Consider the following 20,678-nt stretch of genomic DNA (forward strand, 5'->3'; position numbering starts at 1 on the left):
ACCGTCCCCCCATCCCCCTCCCCGGCACGGACCCCAACCTCCTCCCCGGCACGGACTACATCCCCCTTCCCGGCACGGATCCCCCCATACCCCTCCCCTGCACGGACGACATCCTCCTACCCGGCACGGACCCCCCCATCCCCCTCCCGGCAAGGACCCCATCCTCATCCCTGGCACGGACCCCGTCCCCCCATCCCCCTCCCCGGCACGGACCCCCCATCCTCCTCCCCGCCACGGACCCCGTCCCCCCATCCCCCTCCCCGGCACGGACCACATCCCCCTCCCGGCACGGATCCCATCCCCCTCCCCGGCATGGACCCCCCCATCCTCCTCCCCGGCACGGACGCCCCCATCCTCCTCCCCGGCACGGACTCCCCATCCTCCTCCCAGGCACGGACCCCCCCATCCCACTCCTCGGCACGGACACCCCCATCCTCCTCCCAGGCACGGACCCCCCCATCCCACTCCTCGGCACGGACCCCCCCATCCACCTCCCCGGCACGGACGCCCCCATCCCCCTCGCCGGGAAGGACCCCCCCATCCCACTCCCCGGCACGGACCCCATCCTCCTCCCCGGCACGGACCCCGTTCCCCATCCTCCTCCCTGGCACGGACCCCCCCATCCCCCTCCCCGGCACGGACCCAGTCCCCCCATCCCCCTCACCGGCATGGACCCCAACCTCCTACCCCGGCACGGACCACATCCTGCTCCCCGGCACGGACCCCGTCCCCCCATCCCCCTCCCCGGCACGGACCCCATCCCCCTCCCCGGCATGGACCCCGTCCCCCTCCCCGGCACTGACCCCCCCATCCTCCTCCCCGGCACGGACCCCCCATCCTCCTCCCCGGCACGGACCCCGTCCCCCTCCCCGGCACTGACCCCCCAATCCTCCTCCCCGGCACGGACCCCCCATCCTCCTCCCTGGCACGGACCCCGTCCCCCTCCCCGGCACTGACCCCCCCATCCTCCTCCCCGGCACCGACCCCCCCATCCCCCTCACTGGCACGGACCCCCCCATCCCCCTCACCGGCACGGACCCCCCCATGCCCCTCCGCGGCACGGACCCCGTCCCCCATCCCCCTCCCCGGCACGGACCCCCCATTCCCCCTCCCCGGCACGGACCCCCCATCCTCCTCCCCGGCACGGACCCCGTCCCCCCATCCCCCCATCCCCCTCCCCGGCACGGAACCCCCCATCCTCCTCCCCGGCACGGACCCCATCCCCCCATCCCCCTCCCCGGCACGGACCCCGTCCCCCCATCCCCTTCCCCGGCACGGAGCCCCCATCCCCCTCCCCAGCACGGAGCCCAATCCCCTCCCCGGTACGGACCCCAACCCCCTCACCGGCACGGACCCCGTCCCCCCATCCCCCTCCCCGGCACGGACCCCGTCCCCCCATCCCCCTCCCCGGCACGGACCCCCCCATCCTCCTCCCCGGCACGGACCCCCCCATCCTCCTCCCCGGCACGGACCCCATCCCCCCATCCCCCTCCCCGGCACGGACCCCGTCCCCCCATCCCCTTCCCCGGCACGGACCCCCCACCCCCCTCCCCAGCATGGAGCCCAATCCCCTCCCCGGCACGGACCCCGTCCCCCCCATCCCCCTCCCCGGCACGGACCCCAACCCCCTCCCCGGCACGGACCCCGTCCCCCCATCCACCTCCCCGACACGGACCACATCCCCCTCCCGGCACGGATCCCATCCCCCTCCCCGGCATTGACCCCCCCATCCTCCTCCCCGGCACGGACGCCCCCATCCTCCTCCCCGGCACGGACCCCGTCCCCCTCCCGGGCACTGAGCCCCCCATCCTCCTCCCAGGCACGGACCCCCCTATCCCACTCCTCGGCACGGACCCCCCCATCCTCCTCCCCGGCACGGACCCCGTCCCCCCATCCCCCTCCCCGGCACGGACGCCCACATCCCCCTCCCCGGCATGGACCCCCCATCCCCCTCCCCGGCACGGACCACATCCTCCTCCCCGGCACGGACCCCGTTCCCCATCCTCCTCCCCGGCACGGACCCCCCCATCCCCCTCCCCGGCACGGACCCCGTCCCTCCATCCTCCTCCCCGGCACGGACCCCGTTCCCCATCCTCCTCCCTGGCACGGACCCCCCCATCCTCCTCCCCGGCACGGACCCCGTTCCCCATCCTCCTCCCTGGCACGGACCCCCCCATCCCCCTGCCTGGCACGGACCACATCCCCCTCCCCGGCACGGACCCCCCCATCCCCCTCCCGGCAAGGGCCCCATCCCCCTCCCCGGCACGGACCACATCCCCCTCCCGGCACGGACCCCATCCCCCTCCCCGGCATGGACCCCCCCATCCTCCTCCCCGGCACGGACCCCGTCCCCCCATCCCCTTCCCCGGCACGGACCCCCCATCCCCCTCCCCAGCACGGAGCCCAATCCCCTCCCCGGCACGGACCCCAACCCCCTCCCCGGCACGGACCCCGTCCCCCCACCCCCTCCCCGGCACGGACCCCCCCATCCTCCTCCCCGGCACGGACCCCCCCATCCTCTTCCCCGGCACGGACCCCATCCCCCCATCCCCCTCCCCGGCACGGACCCCGTCCCCCCATCCCCCTCCCCGGCACTGACCCCCCCGCCCTCCTCCCCTGCATGGACCCCGTCCCCCTATCCCCCTCCCCGGCACGGACCCCCCCATCCCACACCCCGGCACGGACTCCATCCTCCTCCCCGGCACGGACCCCGTTCCCCATCCTCCTCCCTGGCACGGACCCCCCCATCCCCCTCCCCGGCACGGACCCTGTCCCCCCATCCCCCTCCCCGGCACGGACCCCCCCATCCCACGCCCAGGCACGGACCCCATCATCCTCCCCGGCACGGACCCCGTTCCCCATCCTCCTCCCTGGCAACGACCCCCCCCGTCCCTCTCCCCGGCACGGACCCCGTCCCCCTATCCCCCTCCCCGGCACGGACTCCCCCCATCCCACTCCCCGGCACGGACCCCATCCTCCTCTCCGGCACGGACCCCGTTCCCCATCCTCCTCCCTGGCACGGACCCCCCCATCCCCCTCCCCGGCACGGACCCCGTCCTTCCATCCCCCTCCCCGGCACGGACCCACCCCATCCCACTCCCCGGCACGGACCCCGTTCCCCATCCTCCTCCCTGGCAAGGACCCACCCCCATCCCCCTCCCCGGCACGGACCCCGTTCCCCCTCCCGGGCACGGACCCCCCCCATCCCCCTCCCCGGCACGGACCCCAACCCCCTCCCCGGCACGGACCCCGTCCCCCCATCCCCCTCCCCTGCACGGACCCCGTCCCCCCATCCCCCTCCCCGGCACGGACCCCCCCAGCCCCCTCCCCGGCACGGACCCCAAACCCCTCCCTGGTACGGACCCCGTCCCCCCCATCCCCCTCCCCGGCACGGACCCCGTCCCCCAATCCCCCTCCCCGGCACGGACCCCAACCTCCTCCCCGGCACGGACCACATCCCCCTCCCCGGCACGGATCCCCCCATCCCCCTCCCCTGCACGGACGACATCCTCCTACCCGGCACGGACCCCCCCATCCCCCTCCCGGCACGGACCCCAACCCCCTCCCCGGCACGGACCCCGTCCCCCCATCCCCCTCCCCTGCACGGACCCCGTCCCCCCATCCCCCTCCCCGGCACGGACCCCCCATCCTCCTCCCCGCCACGGACGCCCCCATCCTCAACCCCGGCACGGACCCCGTCCCCCTCCCCGGCACTGACCCCCCCATCCTCCTCCCAGGCACGGACCCCCCCATCCCACTCCTCGGCATGGACCCCGTCCCCCCAGCCCCCTCCCCGGCATGGACGCCCCCATCCCCCTCCCCGGCATGGACCCCCCCATCCTCCTCCCCGGCACGGACCCCGTCCCCCCATCCCCCTCCGCGGCATGGACGCCCCCATCCCCCTCCCCGGCATGGACCCCACCATCCTCCTCCCAGGCACGGACCCCCCATCCCACTCCTCGGCATGGACCCCCCCATCCTCCTCCCCGGCACGGACCCCGTCCCCCCATCCCCCTCCCCGGCATGGACGCCCCCATCCCCCTCCCCGGCATGGACCCCCCCCATCCTCCTCCCCGGCACGGACCCCGTCCCCCCATCCCCCTCCGCGGCACGGACCACATCCTCCTCCCCGGCACGGACCCCGTTCCCCATCCTCCTCCCTGGCACGGACCCCCCCATCCCCCTCCCCGGCACGGACCCCGTCCCCCCATCCTCCTCCCCGGTACGGACCCCGTTCCCCATCCTCCTCCCTGGCACGGACCGCCCCATCCCCCTCCCCGGCACGGAACCCGTCCCCCCATCCCCTCCCCGGCACGGACCCCCACTTCCCCCTCCCCGGCACGGACCCCAATCCCCTCCCCGGCACGGACCCCGTCCCCCCATCCCCCTCACCGGCATGGACCCCAACCTCCTACCCCGGCACGGACCACATCCCCCTCCCCGGCACGTAACCCCCATCCCCCTCCCCTGCACGGACCACATCCTCCTCCCCGGCACGGACACCCCCATCCCCCTCCCGGCAAGGACCCCATCCTCCTCCCCGGCACGGACCCCGTCCCCCCATCACCCTCCCCGGCACGGACCACATCCCCCTCCCGGCACGGACCCCATCCCCCTCCCCGGCATGGACCCCCCCATCCTCCTCCCCGGCACGGACCCCCCATCCTCCTCCCCGGCACGGACCCCGTCCCCCTCCCGGCACTGACCCCCCCCATCCTCCTCCCCGGCACGGACCCCCCCATCCCCCTCACCGGCACGGAGCCCCCCATGCCCCTCCCCGGCACGGACCCCGTCCCCCATCCCCCTCCCCGGCACGGACCCCCCATCCCCCTCCCCGGCACGGACACCCCCATCCCCCTCCCCGGCACGGACCCCCCATTCCCCCTCCCCGGCACTGACCCCCCCATCCTCCTCCCCGGCACGGACATCCCCATCCCCCTCACCGGCACGGACCCCCCATTCCCCCTCCCCGGCACGGACCCCCCCATCCTCCTCCCCGGCACGGACCCCGTCCCCCCATCCCCCCATCCCCCTCCCTGGCACGGTCCCCCCCATCCCCCTCCCCGGCACGGACCCCATCACCTCCCCGGCACCGACCCCCCCATCCCCCTCCCCGGCACAGACCCCATCCCCCTCCCCGCACGGACCCCATCCTCCTCCCCGGCACGGACCCCGTCCCCCCATCCCCCTCCCCGGCACGGACCACATCCCCCTCCCAGCACGGACCCCATCCCCCTCCCCGGCATGGACACCCCCATCCTCCTCCCCGGCACGGACCACATCCCCATCTTGGCACGGACCCCATCCCCCTCCCCGGCACGGACCCCTCCATCCTCCTCCCCAGCACGGACCCCGCCCCCCTCCCCGGCATGGACCCTCCCATCCTCCTCCCGGGCACGGACCCAATCCCCCTCCCCGGCACGGACCCCATCCCCCTACCGGCACGGACCCCATCCCCCTCCGCGGCACGGACCCCGTCCCACCATCCCCCTCCCCGTCACAGACCCCCCCATCCCCCTCCCCGGCACGGACGCCCCCATCCTCCTCCCCGGCACGGACCCCGTCCCCCCATCCCCCTCCCTGGCACGGAACCCCCCATCCCCCTCCCCGGCACGGACCCCATCCTCCTCCCCGGCACGGACCCCCCCATCCACCTCCCCGGCACAGACCCCATCCCCCTCCCCGGCACGGACTCCATCCCTCTCCCCGGCACGGACCCAGTCCCCCATCCGCCTCCCCGGCACGGATCCCCCCATACCCCTCCCCGGCACGGACCCCCCATCCTCCTCCCCGGCACGGACCCCCCCATCCACCTCCCCGGCACGGACCCCAGCCCCCTCCCCGGCACGGACCCCGTCCCCCCCATCCCCCTCCCCGGCACGGACCCCGTCCCCCCATCCCCCTCACCGGCATGGACCCCAACCTCCTCCCCGGCACGGACCACATGCCCCTCCCCGGCACGGATCCCCCCATCCCCCTCCCCTGCACGGGCCACATCCTCCTCCCCGGCACGGACCCCCCCACCCCCCTCCCGGCAAGGACCCCATCCTCCTCCCCGGCACGGACCCCGTCCCCCCATCCCCCTCCCCGGCACGGACCACATCCCCCTCCCGGCACGGACCCCATCCCCCTCCCCGGCATGGACCCCCCCATCCTCCTCCCCGGCACGGACGCCCCCATCCCCCTCCCCGGCATGGACCCCCCCATCCTCCTCCCCGGCACGGTCCCCGTCCCCCCATCCCCCTCCCCGGCACGGACCACCCCCATCCCACTCCCCGGCATGGACCACATCCTGCTCCCCGGCACGGACCCCGTTCCCCATCCTCCTCCCTGGCACGGACCCCCCCATCCCCCTCCCCGGCACGGAACCCGTCCCCCCATCCACCTCCCCGGCACGGACCCCCACATCCCCCTCCCCGGCACGGACCCCAACCCCCTCCCCGGCACGGACCCCAAACCCCCCATCCCCCTCCCCGGCACGGACCCCGTCCCCCCATCCCCCTCACCGGCATGGACCCCAACCTCCTCCCCGGCACGGACCACATCCCCCTCCCCGGCACGGATCCCCCCATCCCCCTCCCCTGCACGAGCCACATCCTCCTCCCCGGCACGGACCCCCCCACCCCCCTCCCGGCAAGGACCCCATCCTCCTCCCCGGCACGGACCCCGTCCCCCCATCCCCCTCCCTGGCACGGACCACATCCCCCTCCCGGCACGGACCCCATCCCCCTCCCCGGCATGGACCCCCCCATCCTCCTCCCCGGCACGGACACCCCCATCCCCCTCCCCGGCACGGACCCCCCATTCCCCCTCCCCGGCACTGACCCCCCCATCCTCCTCCCCGGCACGGACATCCCCATCCCCCTCACCGGCACGGACCCCCCATTCCCCCTCCCCGGCACGGACCCCCCCATCCTCCTCCCCGGCACGGACCCCGTCCCCCCATCCCCCCATCCCCCTCCCTGGCACGGTCCCCCCATCCCCCTCCCCGGCACGGACCCCATCACCTCCCCGGCACCGACCCCCCCATCCCCCTCCCCGGCACAGACCCCATCCCCCTCCCCGCACGGACCCCATCCTCCTCCCCGGCACGGACCCCGTCCCCCCATCCCCCTCCCCGGCACGGACCACATCCCCCTCCCAGCACGGACCCCATCCCCCTCCCCGGCATGGACACCCCCATCCTCCTCCCCGGCACGGACCACATCCCCATCTTGGCACGGACCCCATCCTCCTCCCCGGCACGGACCCCTCCATCCTCCTCCCCAGCACGGACCCCGCCCCCCTCTCCGGCATGGACCCTCCCATCCTCCTCCCCGGCACGGACCCAATCCCCCTCCCCGGCACGGACCCCATCCCCCTACCGGCACGGACCCCATCCCCCTCCGCGGCACGGACCCCGTCCCACCATCCCCCTCCCCGTCACAGACCCCCCCATCCCCCTCCCCGGCACGGACGCCCCCATCCTCCTCCCCGGCACGGACCCCGTCCCCCCATCCCCCTCCCTGGCACGGAACCCCCCATCCCCCTCCCCGGCACGGACCCCATCCTCCTCCCCGGCACGGACCCCCCCATCCACCTCCCCGGCACAGACCACATCCCCCTCCCCGGCACGGACTCCATCCCTCTCCCCGGCACGGACCCAGTCCCCCATCCGCCTCCCCGGCACGGATCCCCCCATACCCCTCCCCGGCACGGACCCCCCATCCTCCTCCCCGGCACGGACCCCCCCATCCACCTCCCCGGCACGGACCCCAGCCCCCTCCCCGGCACGGACCCCGTCCCCCCATCCCCCTCCCCGGCACGGACCCCGTCCCCCCATCCCCCTCACCGGCATGGACCCCAACCTCCTCCCCGGCACGGACCACATGCCCCTCCCCGGCACGGATCCCCCCATCCCCCTCCCCTGCACGGGCCACATCCTCCTCCCCGGCACGGACCCCCCCACCCCCCTCCCGGCAAGGACCCCATCCTCCTCCCCGGCACGGACCCCGTCCCCCCATCCCCCTCCCCGGCACGGACCACATCCCCCTCCCGGCACGGACCCCATCCCCCTCCCCGGCATGGACCCCCCCATCCTCCTCCCCGGCACGGACGCCCCCATCCCCCTCCCCGGCATGGACCCCCCCATCCTCCTCCCCGGCACGGACCCCGTCCCCCCATCCCCCTCCCCGGCACGGACCACCCCCATCCCACTCCCCGGCATGGACCACATCCTGCTCCCCGGCACGGACCCCGTTCCCCATCCTCCTCCCTGGCACGGACCCCCCCATCCCCCTCCCCGGCACGGAACCCGTCCCCCCATCCACCTCCCCGGCACGGACCCCCACATCCCCCTCCCCGGCACGGACCCCAACCCCCTCCCCGGCACGGACCCCAAACCCCCCATCCCCCTCCCCGGCACGGACCCCGTCCCCCCATCCCCCTCACCGGCATGGACCCCAACCTCCTCCCCGGCACGGACCACATCCCCCTCCCCGGCACGGATCCCCCCATCCCCCTCCCCTGCACGAGCCACATCCTCCTCCCCGGCACGGACCCCCCCACCCCCCTCCCGGCAAGGACCCCATCCTCCTCCCCGGCACGGACCCCGTCCCCCCATCCCCCTCCCTGGCACGGACCACATCCCCCTCCCGGCACGGACCCCATCCCCCTCCCCGGCATGGACCCCCCCATCCTCCTCCCCGGCACGGACCCCGTCCCCCTCCCCGGCACTGACCCCCCCATCCTCCTCCCCGGAACGGACCCCCCCATCCCCCTCCCCGGCACGGACCCCCCCATGCCCCTCCTCGGCACGGACCCCATCCCCCTCCGCGGCACGGACCCGGTCCCCCATCCCCATCCCCGGCACGGACCCCACATTCCCCCTCCCCGGCACGGACCCCCCCATCCTCCTCCCCGGCACGGACCCCGTCCCCCCATCCCCCCATCCCCCTCCCTGGCACGGACCCCCCCCATCACCCTCCCCGGCACGGACCCCATCCTCCTCCCCGGCACGGACCCCCCCATCCCCCTCCCCGGCACGGACCCCATCCCCCTCCCCGGCACGGACCCTGTCCCCCATCCCCCTCCCCGGCACGGACCCCGTCCCCCCATCCTCCTCCCCGGCACGGACCCCATCCTCCTCCCCGGCACGGACCCCGTCCCCCCATCCCCCTCCCCGGCACGGACCCCCCATCCTCCTCCCCGGCACTGACCCCGTCCCCCCATCCCCCTCCCCGGCATGGACCACCCCATCCTCCTCCCCGGCATGGACCCCGCCCCCCTCCCCGGCACTGACCCCCCCTCCCGGCACTCCCCCGGAGCCCAGCCCACTCTAACCAACCCTCCCCCCGCCGCACACACACACACACAACCCGAGACACACCTCTCCCCCACACATTCAGACTGCGGCCACGCCATCGCCTGCCCAGCGGCCAACCCCCCAGGCCGTCACTCACCTCCACGCTGGTCGGCGTGAACCTGGAGCACAGATTGACGCCGATGAAAAGGAGGTTTGATTTACGTCGACGTGACCGGTCACCACGTCGACGGGACTTCGGCCCATCCGGAAGGGAGAATATCGGCAGGCCCAACATTGGCTGCCTTGCGCCCACCCGTGCCATTCTCCGACGTCTGCGGCGCCATTAACGCCCCGCCGACTTTTCTCCCTTCGGAGACTTCGGCGGGTGGCGGGGGTGGAATTCACGGCGGCCAACGGCCATTCTCCGACCCGCTGGGGGGTCGGAGAATGACGCCCCAGAAGTGGGGATGTTTGCGATGACTGGGCAATGTTCAGCACCCTTTACGACTCCTCAGATAATGAAGCAGTCCAGGTCCAAATGCAGCAAGACCTGGACAATATCCAGGCTCGGGGCTGACAAGTGGCAAGTTGCATTCACGCCACACAACTGCAAGACAATGACCATCTCCTACAAGAGAGGATCTAACCATCACCCCTTGACATTCAATGGCATTACCATCGCTGAATCCCCACAATCTACATCCTGGGGGTTACCATTGACCAGGAACTGGACAAACAGTATAAATACTGTAGCTACCAGAGCAGGTCAAAAGCTAGGTATCACTAAGTACAAAGCAGCCCGCATGATTAGTCCCCCTTCCACAAACATTCACGCCCTCCACCACCGACAAACAGTAGCAGTCATGTGTACCATCGAAAAGGTTCACTGCAGGAACTCACCAAGGTTCCTATTGTCACGTGCTCTTTTAAGGGGTGAGTACATGGAGGGTCATGTGACCCGTTTGGCCAATCATGCCAGAGAGTGCGAATTCTCGGGCTGAGCATGGGTTTCACAGTTAGTTTGGAGTTGTGGAGTATGGTAGCTATTATTTCACTCTGTATCTAGTTACTTACTTAATAAACAGCTTATTCATTGACCTACATGGTGCTCACAGTCTTTGAAGATACTATATTTGGTAATGAGCATCAATTGGAGTTGCTTCCTGCTGCTACAGAAATCGAGAGAGCAGACATCATCTGGAAACCTTTCAACAAAGAAAGAACAAAGAAATGTACAGCACAGGAACAGGCCCTTCGGCCCTCCAAGCCCGTGCCGACCATACTGCCCGACTAAACTACAATCTTCTACACTTCCAGGGTCCGTATCCTTCTATTCCCATCCTATTCATATATTTGTCAAGCTGCCCCTTAAATGTCCCTATCGTTCCTGCTTCCACTACCTCCTCCGGTAGTGAGTTCCAGGCACCTGCGTAAAAAACTTGCCTCGTACATCTACTCTAAACCTTGCCCCTCTCACCTTAAACCTATGCCCCCTAGTAATTGACCCCTCTACCCTGGGGAAAAGCCTCTGACTATCCACTCTGTCTATGCCCCTCATAATTTTGTATACCTCTATCAGGTCGCCCCTCAACCTCCTTCGTTCCAGTGAGAACAAACCGAGTTTATTCAATCGCTCCTCATAGCTTATGCCCTCCATACCAGGCAACATTCTGGTAAATCTCTTCTGCACCCTCTCTAAAGCCTCCACATCCTTCTGGTAGTGTGGCGACCAGAATTGAACACTATACTCCAAGTGTGGCCTAACTAAGCTTCTATACAGCTGCAACATGACTTGCCAATTCTTATACTCAATGCCCCGGCCAATGAAGGCAAGCATGCCGTATGCCTTCTTGATTACCTTCTCCACCTGTGTTGCCCCTGTCAGTGACCTGTGTACCTGTACTCCTAGATCTCTTTGACTTTCAATACTCTTGAGGGTTCTACCATTCACTGTATATTCCCTACCTGCATTAGCCCTTCCAAAATGTATTACCTCACATTTGTCCGGATTAATCTCCATCTGCCATCTCTCCGCCCAAGTCTCCAGACAATCTAAATCCTGCTGTATCCTCTGACAGTCCTCATCGCTATCCGCAATTCCACCAACCTTTGTGTCGTCTGCAAACTTACTAATCAGACCAGTTACATTTTCCTCCAAATTATTTATATATACTACAAAGAGCAAAGGTCCCAGCACTGATCCCTGTGGAACACCACTGGTCACAGTCCTCCAATTAGAAAAGCATCCCTCCATTGCTACCCTCTGCCTTCTATGGCCTAGCCAGTTCTGTATCCACCTTGCCAGTTCACCCCTGATCCCGTGTGACTTCACCTTTTGTACTAGTCTACCATGAGGGACCTTGTCAAAGGCCTTACTGAAGTCCATATAGACAACATCTACTGCCCTACCTGCATCAATCATCTTAGTGACCTCCTCGAAAAACTCTATCAAGTTAGTGAGACACGACCTCCCCTTCACAAAACCGTGCTGCCTCTCACTAATACGTCCATTTGCTTCCAAATGGGAGTAGATCCTGTCTCGAAGAATTCTCTCCAGTAATTTCCCTACCACTGAAGTAAGGCTCACCGGCCTGTAGTTCCCGGGATTATCCTTGCTACCCTTCTTAAACAGAGGAACAACATTGGCTATTCTCCAGTCCTCCGGGACATCCCCTGAAGACAGCGAGGATCCAAAGATTTCTGTCAAGGCCTCAGCAATTTCCTCTCCAGCCTCCTTCAGTATTCTGGGGTAGATCCCATCAGGCCCTGGGGACATATCTACCTTAATATTTTTCCTTTGAAGAAAACCCATTTAACAATCTGAGTGTCAATATGCCCCTTGTTGGCAATCTAGAACCATTCAACCCTGACACGAAGAAGTGGGTGCTAGATATCAAATGCCACCACTACTTTTTAAGGCCAATGAAATTAGGGTAGGGTGGGGAGAGAACATAAGAACATAAGAACTAGGAGCAGGAGTCGGCCATCTGGCCCCTCGAGCCTGCCCCGCCATTCAATGAGATCATGGCTGATCTTTTGTGGACTCAGCTCCACTTTCCGGCCCGAACACCATAACCCTTAATCCCTTTATTCTTCAAAAAACTATCTATCTTTATCTTGAAAACATTTAATGAAGGAGCCTCTACTGCTTCACTGGGCAAGGAATTCCATAGATTCACAACCCTTTGGGTGAAGAAGTTCCTCCTAAACTCAGTCCTAAATCTACTTCCCCTTATTTTGAGGCTATGTTCTGCTTTCACCCGCCAGTGGAAACAACCTGCCCGCATCTATCCTGTCTATTCCCTTCATAATCTTATATGTTTCTATAAGATCCCCCCTCATCCTTCTAAATTCCAACGAGTCCAGTCCCAGTCTGCTCAACCTCTCCTCGTAATCCAACCCCCTTCAGCTCTGGGATTAACCTAGTGAATCTCCTCTGCACACCCTCCAGTGCCAGTACGTCCTTTCTCAGGTAAGGAAACCAAAACTGAACACAATACTCCAGGTGCGGCCTCTACGTGCATCAGTTATTTCTTTGTTTATTGCCTGCCCCACCATAATGTTACTATTTGATGGCCTATAGATTACTCCTATCAGTGCCCTTTTCGCCTTACTGTTCCTGATTTCCACCCAAATGGATTCAACCTTATCCTCCATAGCACCGATGTCATCCCTTACTATTGCCCGGATGTCATCCTTAAATAACAGAGCTACAGCACCTCCCTTACCATCTACTCTGTCCTTCCGAATAGTTTGATACCCTTGGATATTTAACTCCCAGTCGTGACCATCCTCTCACCATGTTTCAGTAATGGCCACTAAATCATAGTCATTCACAATGATTTGCGCCATCAACTCATTTACCTTATTCCGAATACTATGAGCATTCAGGTAAAGTACACCTATGTTGGCTTTTTTACCTCTGTTCTGAATCTTAACACCTCGATCAGTAACCTCTCCTAAGTTATATTTCCTCTTAACCTTTCTCCTAATTTTCCTTGTCGTTGAACCCATATCTTCATGTAACAACCTGCCGCGTCGCTTTCGATTTCTGTTTTTACTTCTGGTTTTCTTCCTTTTAGTATTCCTGGTCCTATTCACTGAGCTCCCCTCAGTCACTGTACCTTGTACTGTGGCCCTTTCTGATTTTTGACTATGGCTTCTCTGCCTTACACTTTCCCCCTTACTGCCTTTTGTTTCTGTCCCCGTTTCACTTCCCTCCGACTTCCTGCATTGGTTTCCATCCCAGAAGCAGCAGGTGCCTGTCGATTGGAGGGTGGCGAATGTAACTGTACCATTTAAAAAGGGAGGTGGAGAGAAAACAAGGAATTTTGGACCAGTCAGCCTGGTGTCGGCGGTGGGGAAAATTCCAGAAATCATTATCGGAGATTGTATAGCAGAGCACTCAGAAAACAGTGGCAGCATCGGACAGAGTCAGCATGGATTTATGAAGGAGAAATCATGCTTGACAAATCTACTGGAATTCTTGAGGATGTAACCCATAGAGCTGATAAGGGAAAGCAAGTGAATGTGATATATTTGGATATTCAGAACACTTTTGACAAAGTCCCGGACATGAGATTAGAGTGTAAAACTAAAGCGCATGGCATTGGGGTAGTGTATTGAGATGGATAGAAAACTGGTTGGCAGACTCCCCGAACAGGCGCTGGAATGAGGCGACTAGGGGCTTTTCACAGTAACTTCATTTGAAGCCTACTTGTGACAGGAAGCGATTTTCATTTCATTTCAAGAATGGAACAAAGAATAAAGAACAATACACCCCAGGACCAAGCCTTCGGCCCTCCAAGCCTGTACCAGTCATGATACCACCCTTGGTCAAAACCCTCAGCACTTCCTTGTGCCGTATCCCTCTATTCCCATCCTATCCATGTGTTTGTCAAGTTGCCTTTTGAACGCCGTTAATGTATCTGCTTCCACAACCTCCCCTGGCAGCGCGTTCCAGGCCCTCACCACCCTCTGTGTAAAAAACCTGCCTCGCACATCTCCTCTCAACTTTGCCCCACGGACCTTGAACCTATGCCCCCTGGTGACTGATCCCTCCACCCTGGGAAAGAGTGCCTGCCCATCCACTCTATCCACGCCCCTCATAATCCTGTAGACCTCTATCAGGTCGCCCCTCAACCTCCGTCTTTCTAATGAAAACAGTCCAAGTCTATTCAGCCTCTCCACATAGCTCACACCCTCCAGACCAGGTAACATTCTGGTAAACCTCCTCTGCACCCTCTCCAAAGCCTCCACATCCTTCTGGTGGTGCGAAGACCAGAATTGTGCCCAATATTCCAAGTGCGGCCTTACCAACTATAGAACTGTAGCAAGACTTGCCAGTTTTTATACATCGATGCCCCGTCCAATGAAGGCAAGCATTCCGTATGCTTTCTGGACTACCTTGTCCACTTGTGTTGCCATATCCAGTCCCCATTTGTGAAAGTCTACACCAAGCAAGTACAACTGGTAGCATAACGAATGGACTTATATTATCGAAAACAGAACAACTAAACACTCTTCCGAGCATCGTAGATATGAGAAAATGTTGGACAATCTAAGCAGGTCTGACAGCACCTGTGGAGAGAGAACTGAGCTGACATTTCAAGTCTGGATACCTCTTAAGTCATCACATTAGAAACGTTCGCTCCGCTCTGTCTCCTCAGATGCTGTCAGACTTGTTGAGATTGTCCAGTATTTTCTGCTTTCTTTACAGATTTCAGCATCTGCAGTAATTTACTTGGACCATAGACCAAAAGACATAGGAGCAGAATTATGCCACTCGGCCCATCGAGTCTGCTCCGCCATTCAATCATGGCTGATATTTTCTCACCCCATTCTCCTGCCTTCTCCCCATAACCCCTGATCCCCTTATTGATCAAGAACCTATCTATCTCTGCCTTAAAGACACTCAGTGATTTGGCCTCCACAGCCTTCTGCGGCAAAGAGTTCCACAGATTCACCACCCTCTGACTGAAGAAATCACTCCTCATTTTATTTATCTCTGTTTTAAAAGATCGTCCCTTTAGTCTGAGATCGTGTCCTCTGCTTCGAGTTTTTCCGACAAGTGGAAAAATCCTCTCCACGTCCACTCTATCCAGGCCTCTCAATATCCCGTAAGTTTCAATAAGATCCCCCCTCATCCTTGTAAACTCCAACGAGTACAGACCCAGAGTCCTCAACCGTTCCTCAAACGACAAGTTCTTCATTCCAGGGATCATTCTTGTGAACCTACTCTGGACCCTTTCCAAGGCCGGCACATCCTTCCTTAGATTCGGGGCCCAAAACTGCTCACAATACTCCAAATGGGGTCTGACCAGAGCCTTATACAGCCTCAGAAGTACATCCCGTGTGTTGTATTCTAGCCCTCTCGACATGAATGCTAACATTGCATTTGCCTTCCTAACTGCCGACTGAACCTGCACATTAACCTTAAGAGAATCGTGAACAAGGACTCCCAAGTCCCTTTGTGTTTCTGATTTCCCAAGCCTTTCCCCATTTGGAAAATAGTCTACGCCTCTATCCCTCATACCATAGATATCAGGATTTAGCCATTGAATTCTTCATGTGATATTAAGACATTTGTGAAGGCAGCGGAAGCAGTAAATTCTATTGGTCCTCACAGGATCCAGTAGTAACACTGAAGCCTAGTGACTCAGCAGCAGGCATGCTCTTGGCAAAGCTGTTACAGTCCAGGTAAAATACTGAACATCTACAACAATGGACCAATTCTCCGGCCTGTCCTGTTGACAAAAGCAGGACAAATCGAACCTGACCAATTCCCACTCCCAATGATCAGCAAAGTGATGGGCAGCATTGTTGACAGTGCTATCAAGCAGCACTTATCCAGCGATAACCCACTCACCAGGACTCAGTTTGGGTGTTACCAATGTTATATTGCCACGATTGGTAATATATTGTATTCTTTGTCCTTTCTTCCAGACTGACCCGATGTAGTGTTGACAAAGAACATACCAATCAAATGATTGAAATAAAACAAATGTATTATTACACTACTAATTAAATGGAGTTCGAACACTCTACTGAGGTATAGGTGATAATAAATGATATTGAATCTGTCTTGCAGTATTCAATATTCTATCTAGTCACTAACTATACTGTGATCTAACCCCATGCTATCTCTAACACTGACTCTGCTTGGAGCTTCACCTTGTGCTTTTCACCATGCTTCTCCCAGAATCCCCTGAGAGGCTGTCTTAAATACAGAGAAGTAGTAACGCCCTCTCGTGTTTTATTTACACAGAGATGTAATTATCAACCCTTCACTAACCTGACTATATACATATCATTACAGCCAGGTCTACTTGACTGCTGGTCTCATTTCTCCTTGGACAAAGGAGAGAATAAGCTGGGTTTTTCTGGGTAAAACTTACGCTGCCTTGCATGCTTTGTAGCGATGATCATCACCCTCACCACAGTTTCCATACTGATTTCCCCTTTGATTGGTCAGTGAATAACAAAGTGGATCAGCATTCGTTGCACCTACGAGAAAGCAAGTGGAGAATTATCATGATTTTATGGATCAGAAACTGGCCTGATCCATACCACACATTCCTCCTCCCCATCTGGGTCCCAATGAGAAGTGAATAGAGTCGGGGAGAATGTGTTTTACAGAAAAACAGAGAGTTTCAAATGGAGAGGTGTCGAAAAACAAACAGCGTAACAAAAATACAGCACCGACATTAAGCGTGTTCACGTGTGTGAGTGCATTCAATTCGAGGATTGCCCGAAACTTCAAATTCCCCAGGGAAGGACAGTCAGTTCTTGTTGAACGCATCTGAACAGCAGTGAGAGCACGGGACCCCCTGAGGAGAGCACTCCACACCAGAGAGCTCCTTCTCCCACCTGGCCGGGATTGTCCGCTCCTGTCCACCACGGGACCGGACATTCCCACCCAAATTGTAGCCATCTGGGATGGTCATTTACAACAAGAAACATGAGCGTTCGCAAAGCCGAAAGGAAAATGTGGACAATGTAAGGTTCAAGCAGGCTCAGAGCCTGAATGTATATTTGTGAGCGAAGAATCCAGACACCATCGAAACCCCCAACCGATTAATATTGAATGGCCCATCTCCGTAAGACAAAGGACTGATACTCGAGTAACCGATACAATCCCAGACATTTCAGCGCCACTCCCTTTACTCAGGAAGCATCAACAACAGGGTCAATAACCGCTTAGGACACGCCCAGCCATCAAGGCACCCGCCCCCTTTATTGGCTCAGATCAAAGGCAGTGATCGAGAACTGCCCAATTAATGAGGTCCAAACCTGAGGACCGCCCAAAAGAGCGCAAAACTCCCCAAGGACAAAGAGAGAGACCGCCATGTGTTCAATCGCTCTTGAACCTGGCACTCCGGCAACGTCCACCTTCAATTGCAGCACCGCCAGAAACAAGTCCAAGTTCAACGCCCGCTACCAGACGGATGAGCCCAGCTGAACCACAGTTACTGCTCCAGACCCAGTAGATCCAGAATCGAACAAAGACCACTGTTCCTCTGACCTAAGCCGGGTGCCTGAAGTTAAGTACAGGTTGTCATAGTTGTTAAGTGTAGTTTAACTAGTAGTGTTTATGTTGCATGATTAATCTTGTGTGCAAATAAAGTACCATTGATCTTTAACTAACTAACTGGTGTTTGGCTCTTTGATCGATATCCGGTTGAATCTTGTGGCGGTATCATTTGATACCTGCCGACTGTGAGCAATATAATATCGATATCTAAAGAAAGAAGGGCAACCTTATTGATTGCCATATTTATAGCAGGGAAAGAAGGCAACAAAATCAATGGACCTTTGGCTGGTCCGTCAAATGTTCCATTTCAATAATTCCTGCTGTGGGCAAGAAAAGGTTTCATACATTTTTCCATGCCTGGATCAAGACTGGCACCACTAAAGATCATATCAACATGCTTATGGAGAGTAGCAGGAGATAAATCAAACCCATTCGCCTGGCAATAAATTGGCACAAGCCAGGAAGTGGACTGGAAGTTACCAAACTAATGTCGTGCTGGTTTTGAGAGGTCACACACTCAGTTCTACAGTTGCCAACTCCACCCCCTTCTCTGGAAACACTGATGCTGAGGTTTTGCCGCGGTTGTATAGAGACTCAGTGCTGCCCCCTGGGGACCCAGGTTTGAATCCCACTACAGCAAATGGAATTTAAATTCAATTAAAAGTCTGGAACTAAAATTCCATGACCATGAAACTATTGAAATGTAAATAATCTTTATTGTCACAAGTAGGCTTACATTCACACTTCAATTAAGTTACTGTGAAAAGCCCCTAGTCGCCACATTCCGGAGTCACGTTCGGGTACATAGAGGGAAAATTCAGAATTCTCAACTGGTACGGGAATTGAACCTGTGCTACTAGCCTTGTTCTGCATCAAAAAACAGCTATCCAGCCCACTGAGCTAAAACAGCCATTGTCGATGGTCGCAAAAACCTATCTGGTTTGTTGCTGCCTCCAGGGAAAGAAATCTGCCTTCCTTACCTGGTCTGGCCTACATGTGACTCCAGACCCACAGCAATGTGATGAACTCTGAAATGCCCTCTGAAATTGCCCAGCAAGCCACTCAGTTCAAGGGCAATTAGGGATGAGCCCAGCCTGCGACGCCCACATTCCATGAAAGAATAATAAAAACAAAATTCTTCCACCGCTTCCCAGGAAAGGACTGGGATGAGGAGGAATTTCTTCAGGGAGAGGTGGTGAATTCCTTAGCACAGAGACCCTTGGAGGTCAAAGGAGGTCATGTCTGACAAATCTGAGTTCTTTGAGGAAGTAACAAGGAAGTTAGACAAAGGAGAACCAGTAGACGTGATGTATTTAGATTTCCAGAAGACCTTTGACAAGGCGCCGCATAGGAGACTGGTAAATAAGTTAAGAGCTCATAGTGTTCAGGGTAAGATCCTGGCATGGATAGAGGATTGGCTGACTGGCAGAAGGCAGAGAGTAGGGATAAAGGGGTCTTTTTCAAGATGGCAGCCGGTGACTAGTGGTGTGCCTCAGGGGTCGGTGCTGGGACCACAACTTTTCACAATATACATTAATGATCTGGAAGAAGGTACTGAAGGCTCTGTTGCTAAGTTTGCAGATGATACAAAGATCTGTAGAGTGACAGGTAGTATTGAGGAAGCAAGGGGGCTGCAGAAGGACTTGGACAGGCTAGGAGAGCGGGCAAAATAAGTGGCATATGGAATACAATGTGGAAAAGTGTGAGGTTATGCACTTTGGAAGGAGGAATCTAGGCATAGGCTATTTTCTAAATGGGAAAATGCTTAGGATATCAGAAGCACAAAGGGACTTGGGAGTCCTTGTTCACGATTCTCTGAAGGTTAACGTGCAGTTTCAGTCGGCAGTTAGGAAGGCAAATGCAATGTTAGCATTCATGTCGAGAGGGCTGGAATACAAGGCCAGGGATGTACTTCTGAGGCTGTATAAGGCTCTGGTCAGACCCCATTTGGAGTATTGTGAGCAGTTTTGGGCCCCGTATCTAAGGAAGGATGTGCTGGCCTTGGAAAGGGTCCAGAGGAGGTTCACAAGAATGATCCCTGAAATGAAGAGCTTGTTGTATGAGGAACGGTTGAGGACTCTGGCTATGTAACTGTTGGAGTTTAGGAGGATGAGGGGGGATCTTAGTGAAACTTATAGGATACTTCGAGGCCTGGATAGAGTGGACGTGGAGAGGATGTTTCCACTTGTAGGAAAAACTAGAACCAGAGGACACCATCTCAGACTAAAGGGACGATCCTTTAAAACAGAGATGAGGAGGAATTTCTTCAGCCAGAGGGTGGTGAATCTGTGGAACTCTTTGCCGCAGAAGGCTGTGGAGGCCAAATCACTGAGTGTCTTTAAGACCGAGATAGATAGGTTATTGATCAATAAGGGGATCAGGGGTTATGGGGGGAAGGCAGGAGAATGGGGATGAGAAAAATATCAGCCATGATTGAATGGTGGAGCAGACTCGATGGGTCGAGTGGCCTAATTCTTCTTCTATGTCTTATGGTTTTATGGTCTGATGGTACTAGCACCAGTTTCAATTCATGGAAATGGATGAAGGTGTGTTGTATATTGTCGTATTCGCTGTAAATGTCTGGGAACTACTTTGCTTGGAACTTAAGTTTAGTTTGTCATGTGAATGTCCCTTTAAGAAAGGTCTGTCTTATCACATGGCTTGTAGCACAGCTTCAGTGATGTCATTTGTGGGTGGAGCTTGGCTGTGGCTGTCAGGTGAGTACGGGATTCAGTGTTTTGGGTTTCAGTTTTGGTTTGTTGGTTTAGACTGAAGAAGAAAAATCAGTGTTTCCCTGTTTCTCTGTTTTTATTTGAAATCTGTTCCAGTGAACTGAAAGTACATTGGGTGTGGCAAACTGCC

At 59.9% G+C, this 20,678-nt stretch overlaps 1 protein-coding gene across 1 annotated transcript in view; it reads right to left on the reverse strand.

Annotated features, from left to right (window-relative positions):
• The window catches only part of LOC140409453 (disintegrin and metalloproteinase domain-containing protein 12-like), a 170,637-nt gene that overhangs the window by 9,526 nt on the left and 140,433 nt on the right, over positions 1-20,678 (reverse strand). Inside the window, exon 8 of the mRNA XM_072497885.1 lies at positions 16,681-16,789. Within this exon, the coding sequence (XP_072353986.1) occupies positions 16,681-16,789 (109 nt within the window). The remainder of the gene's footprint in view (positions 1-16,680; positions 16,790-20,678) is intronic.

This window comes from Scyliorhinus torazame, chromosome 3 (genome assembly GCF_047496885.1).
Source record: "Scyliorhinus torazame isolate Kashiwa2021f chromosome 3, sScyTor2.1, whole genome shotgun sequence".
NCBI classification, from domain to species: Eukaryota; Metazoa; Chordata; class Chondrichthyes; order Carcharhiniformes; family Scyliorhinidae; genus Scyliorhinus; species Scyliorhinus torazame.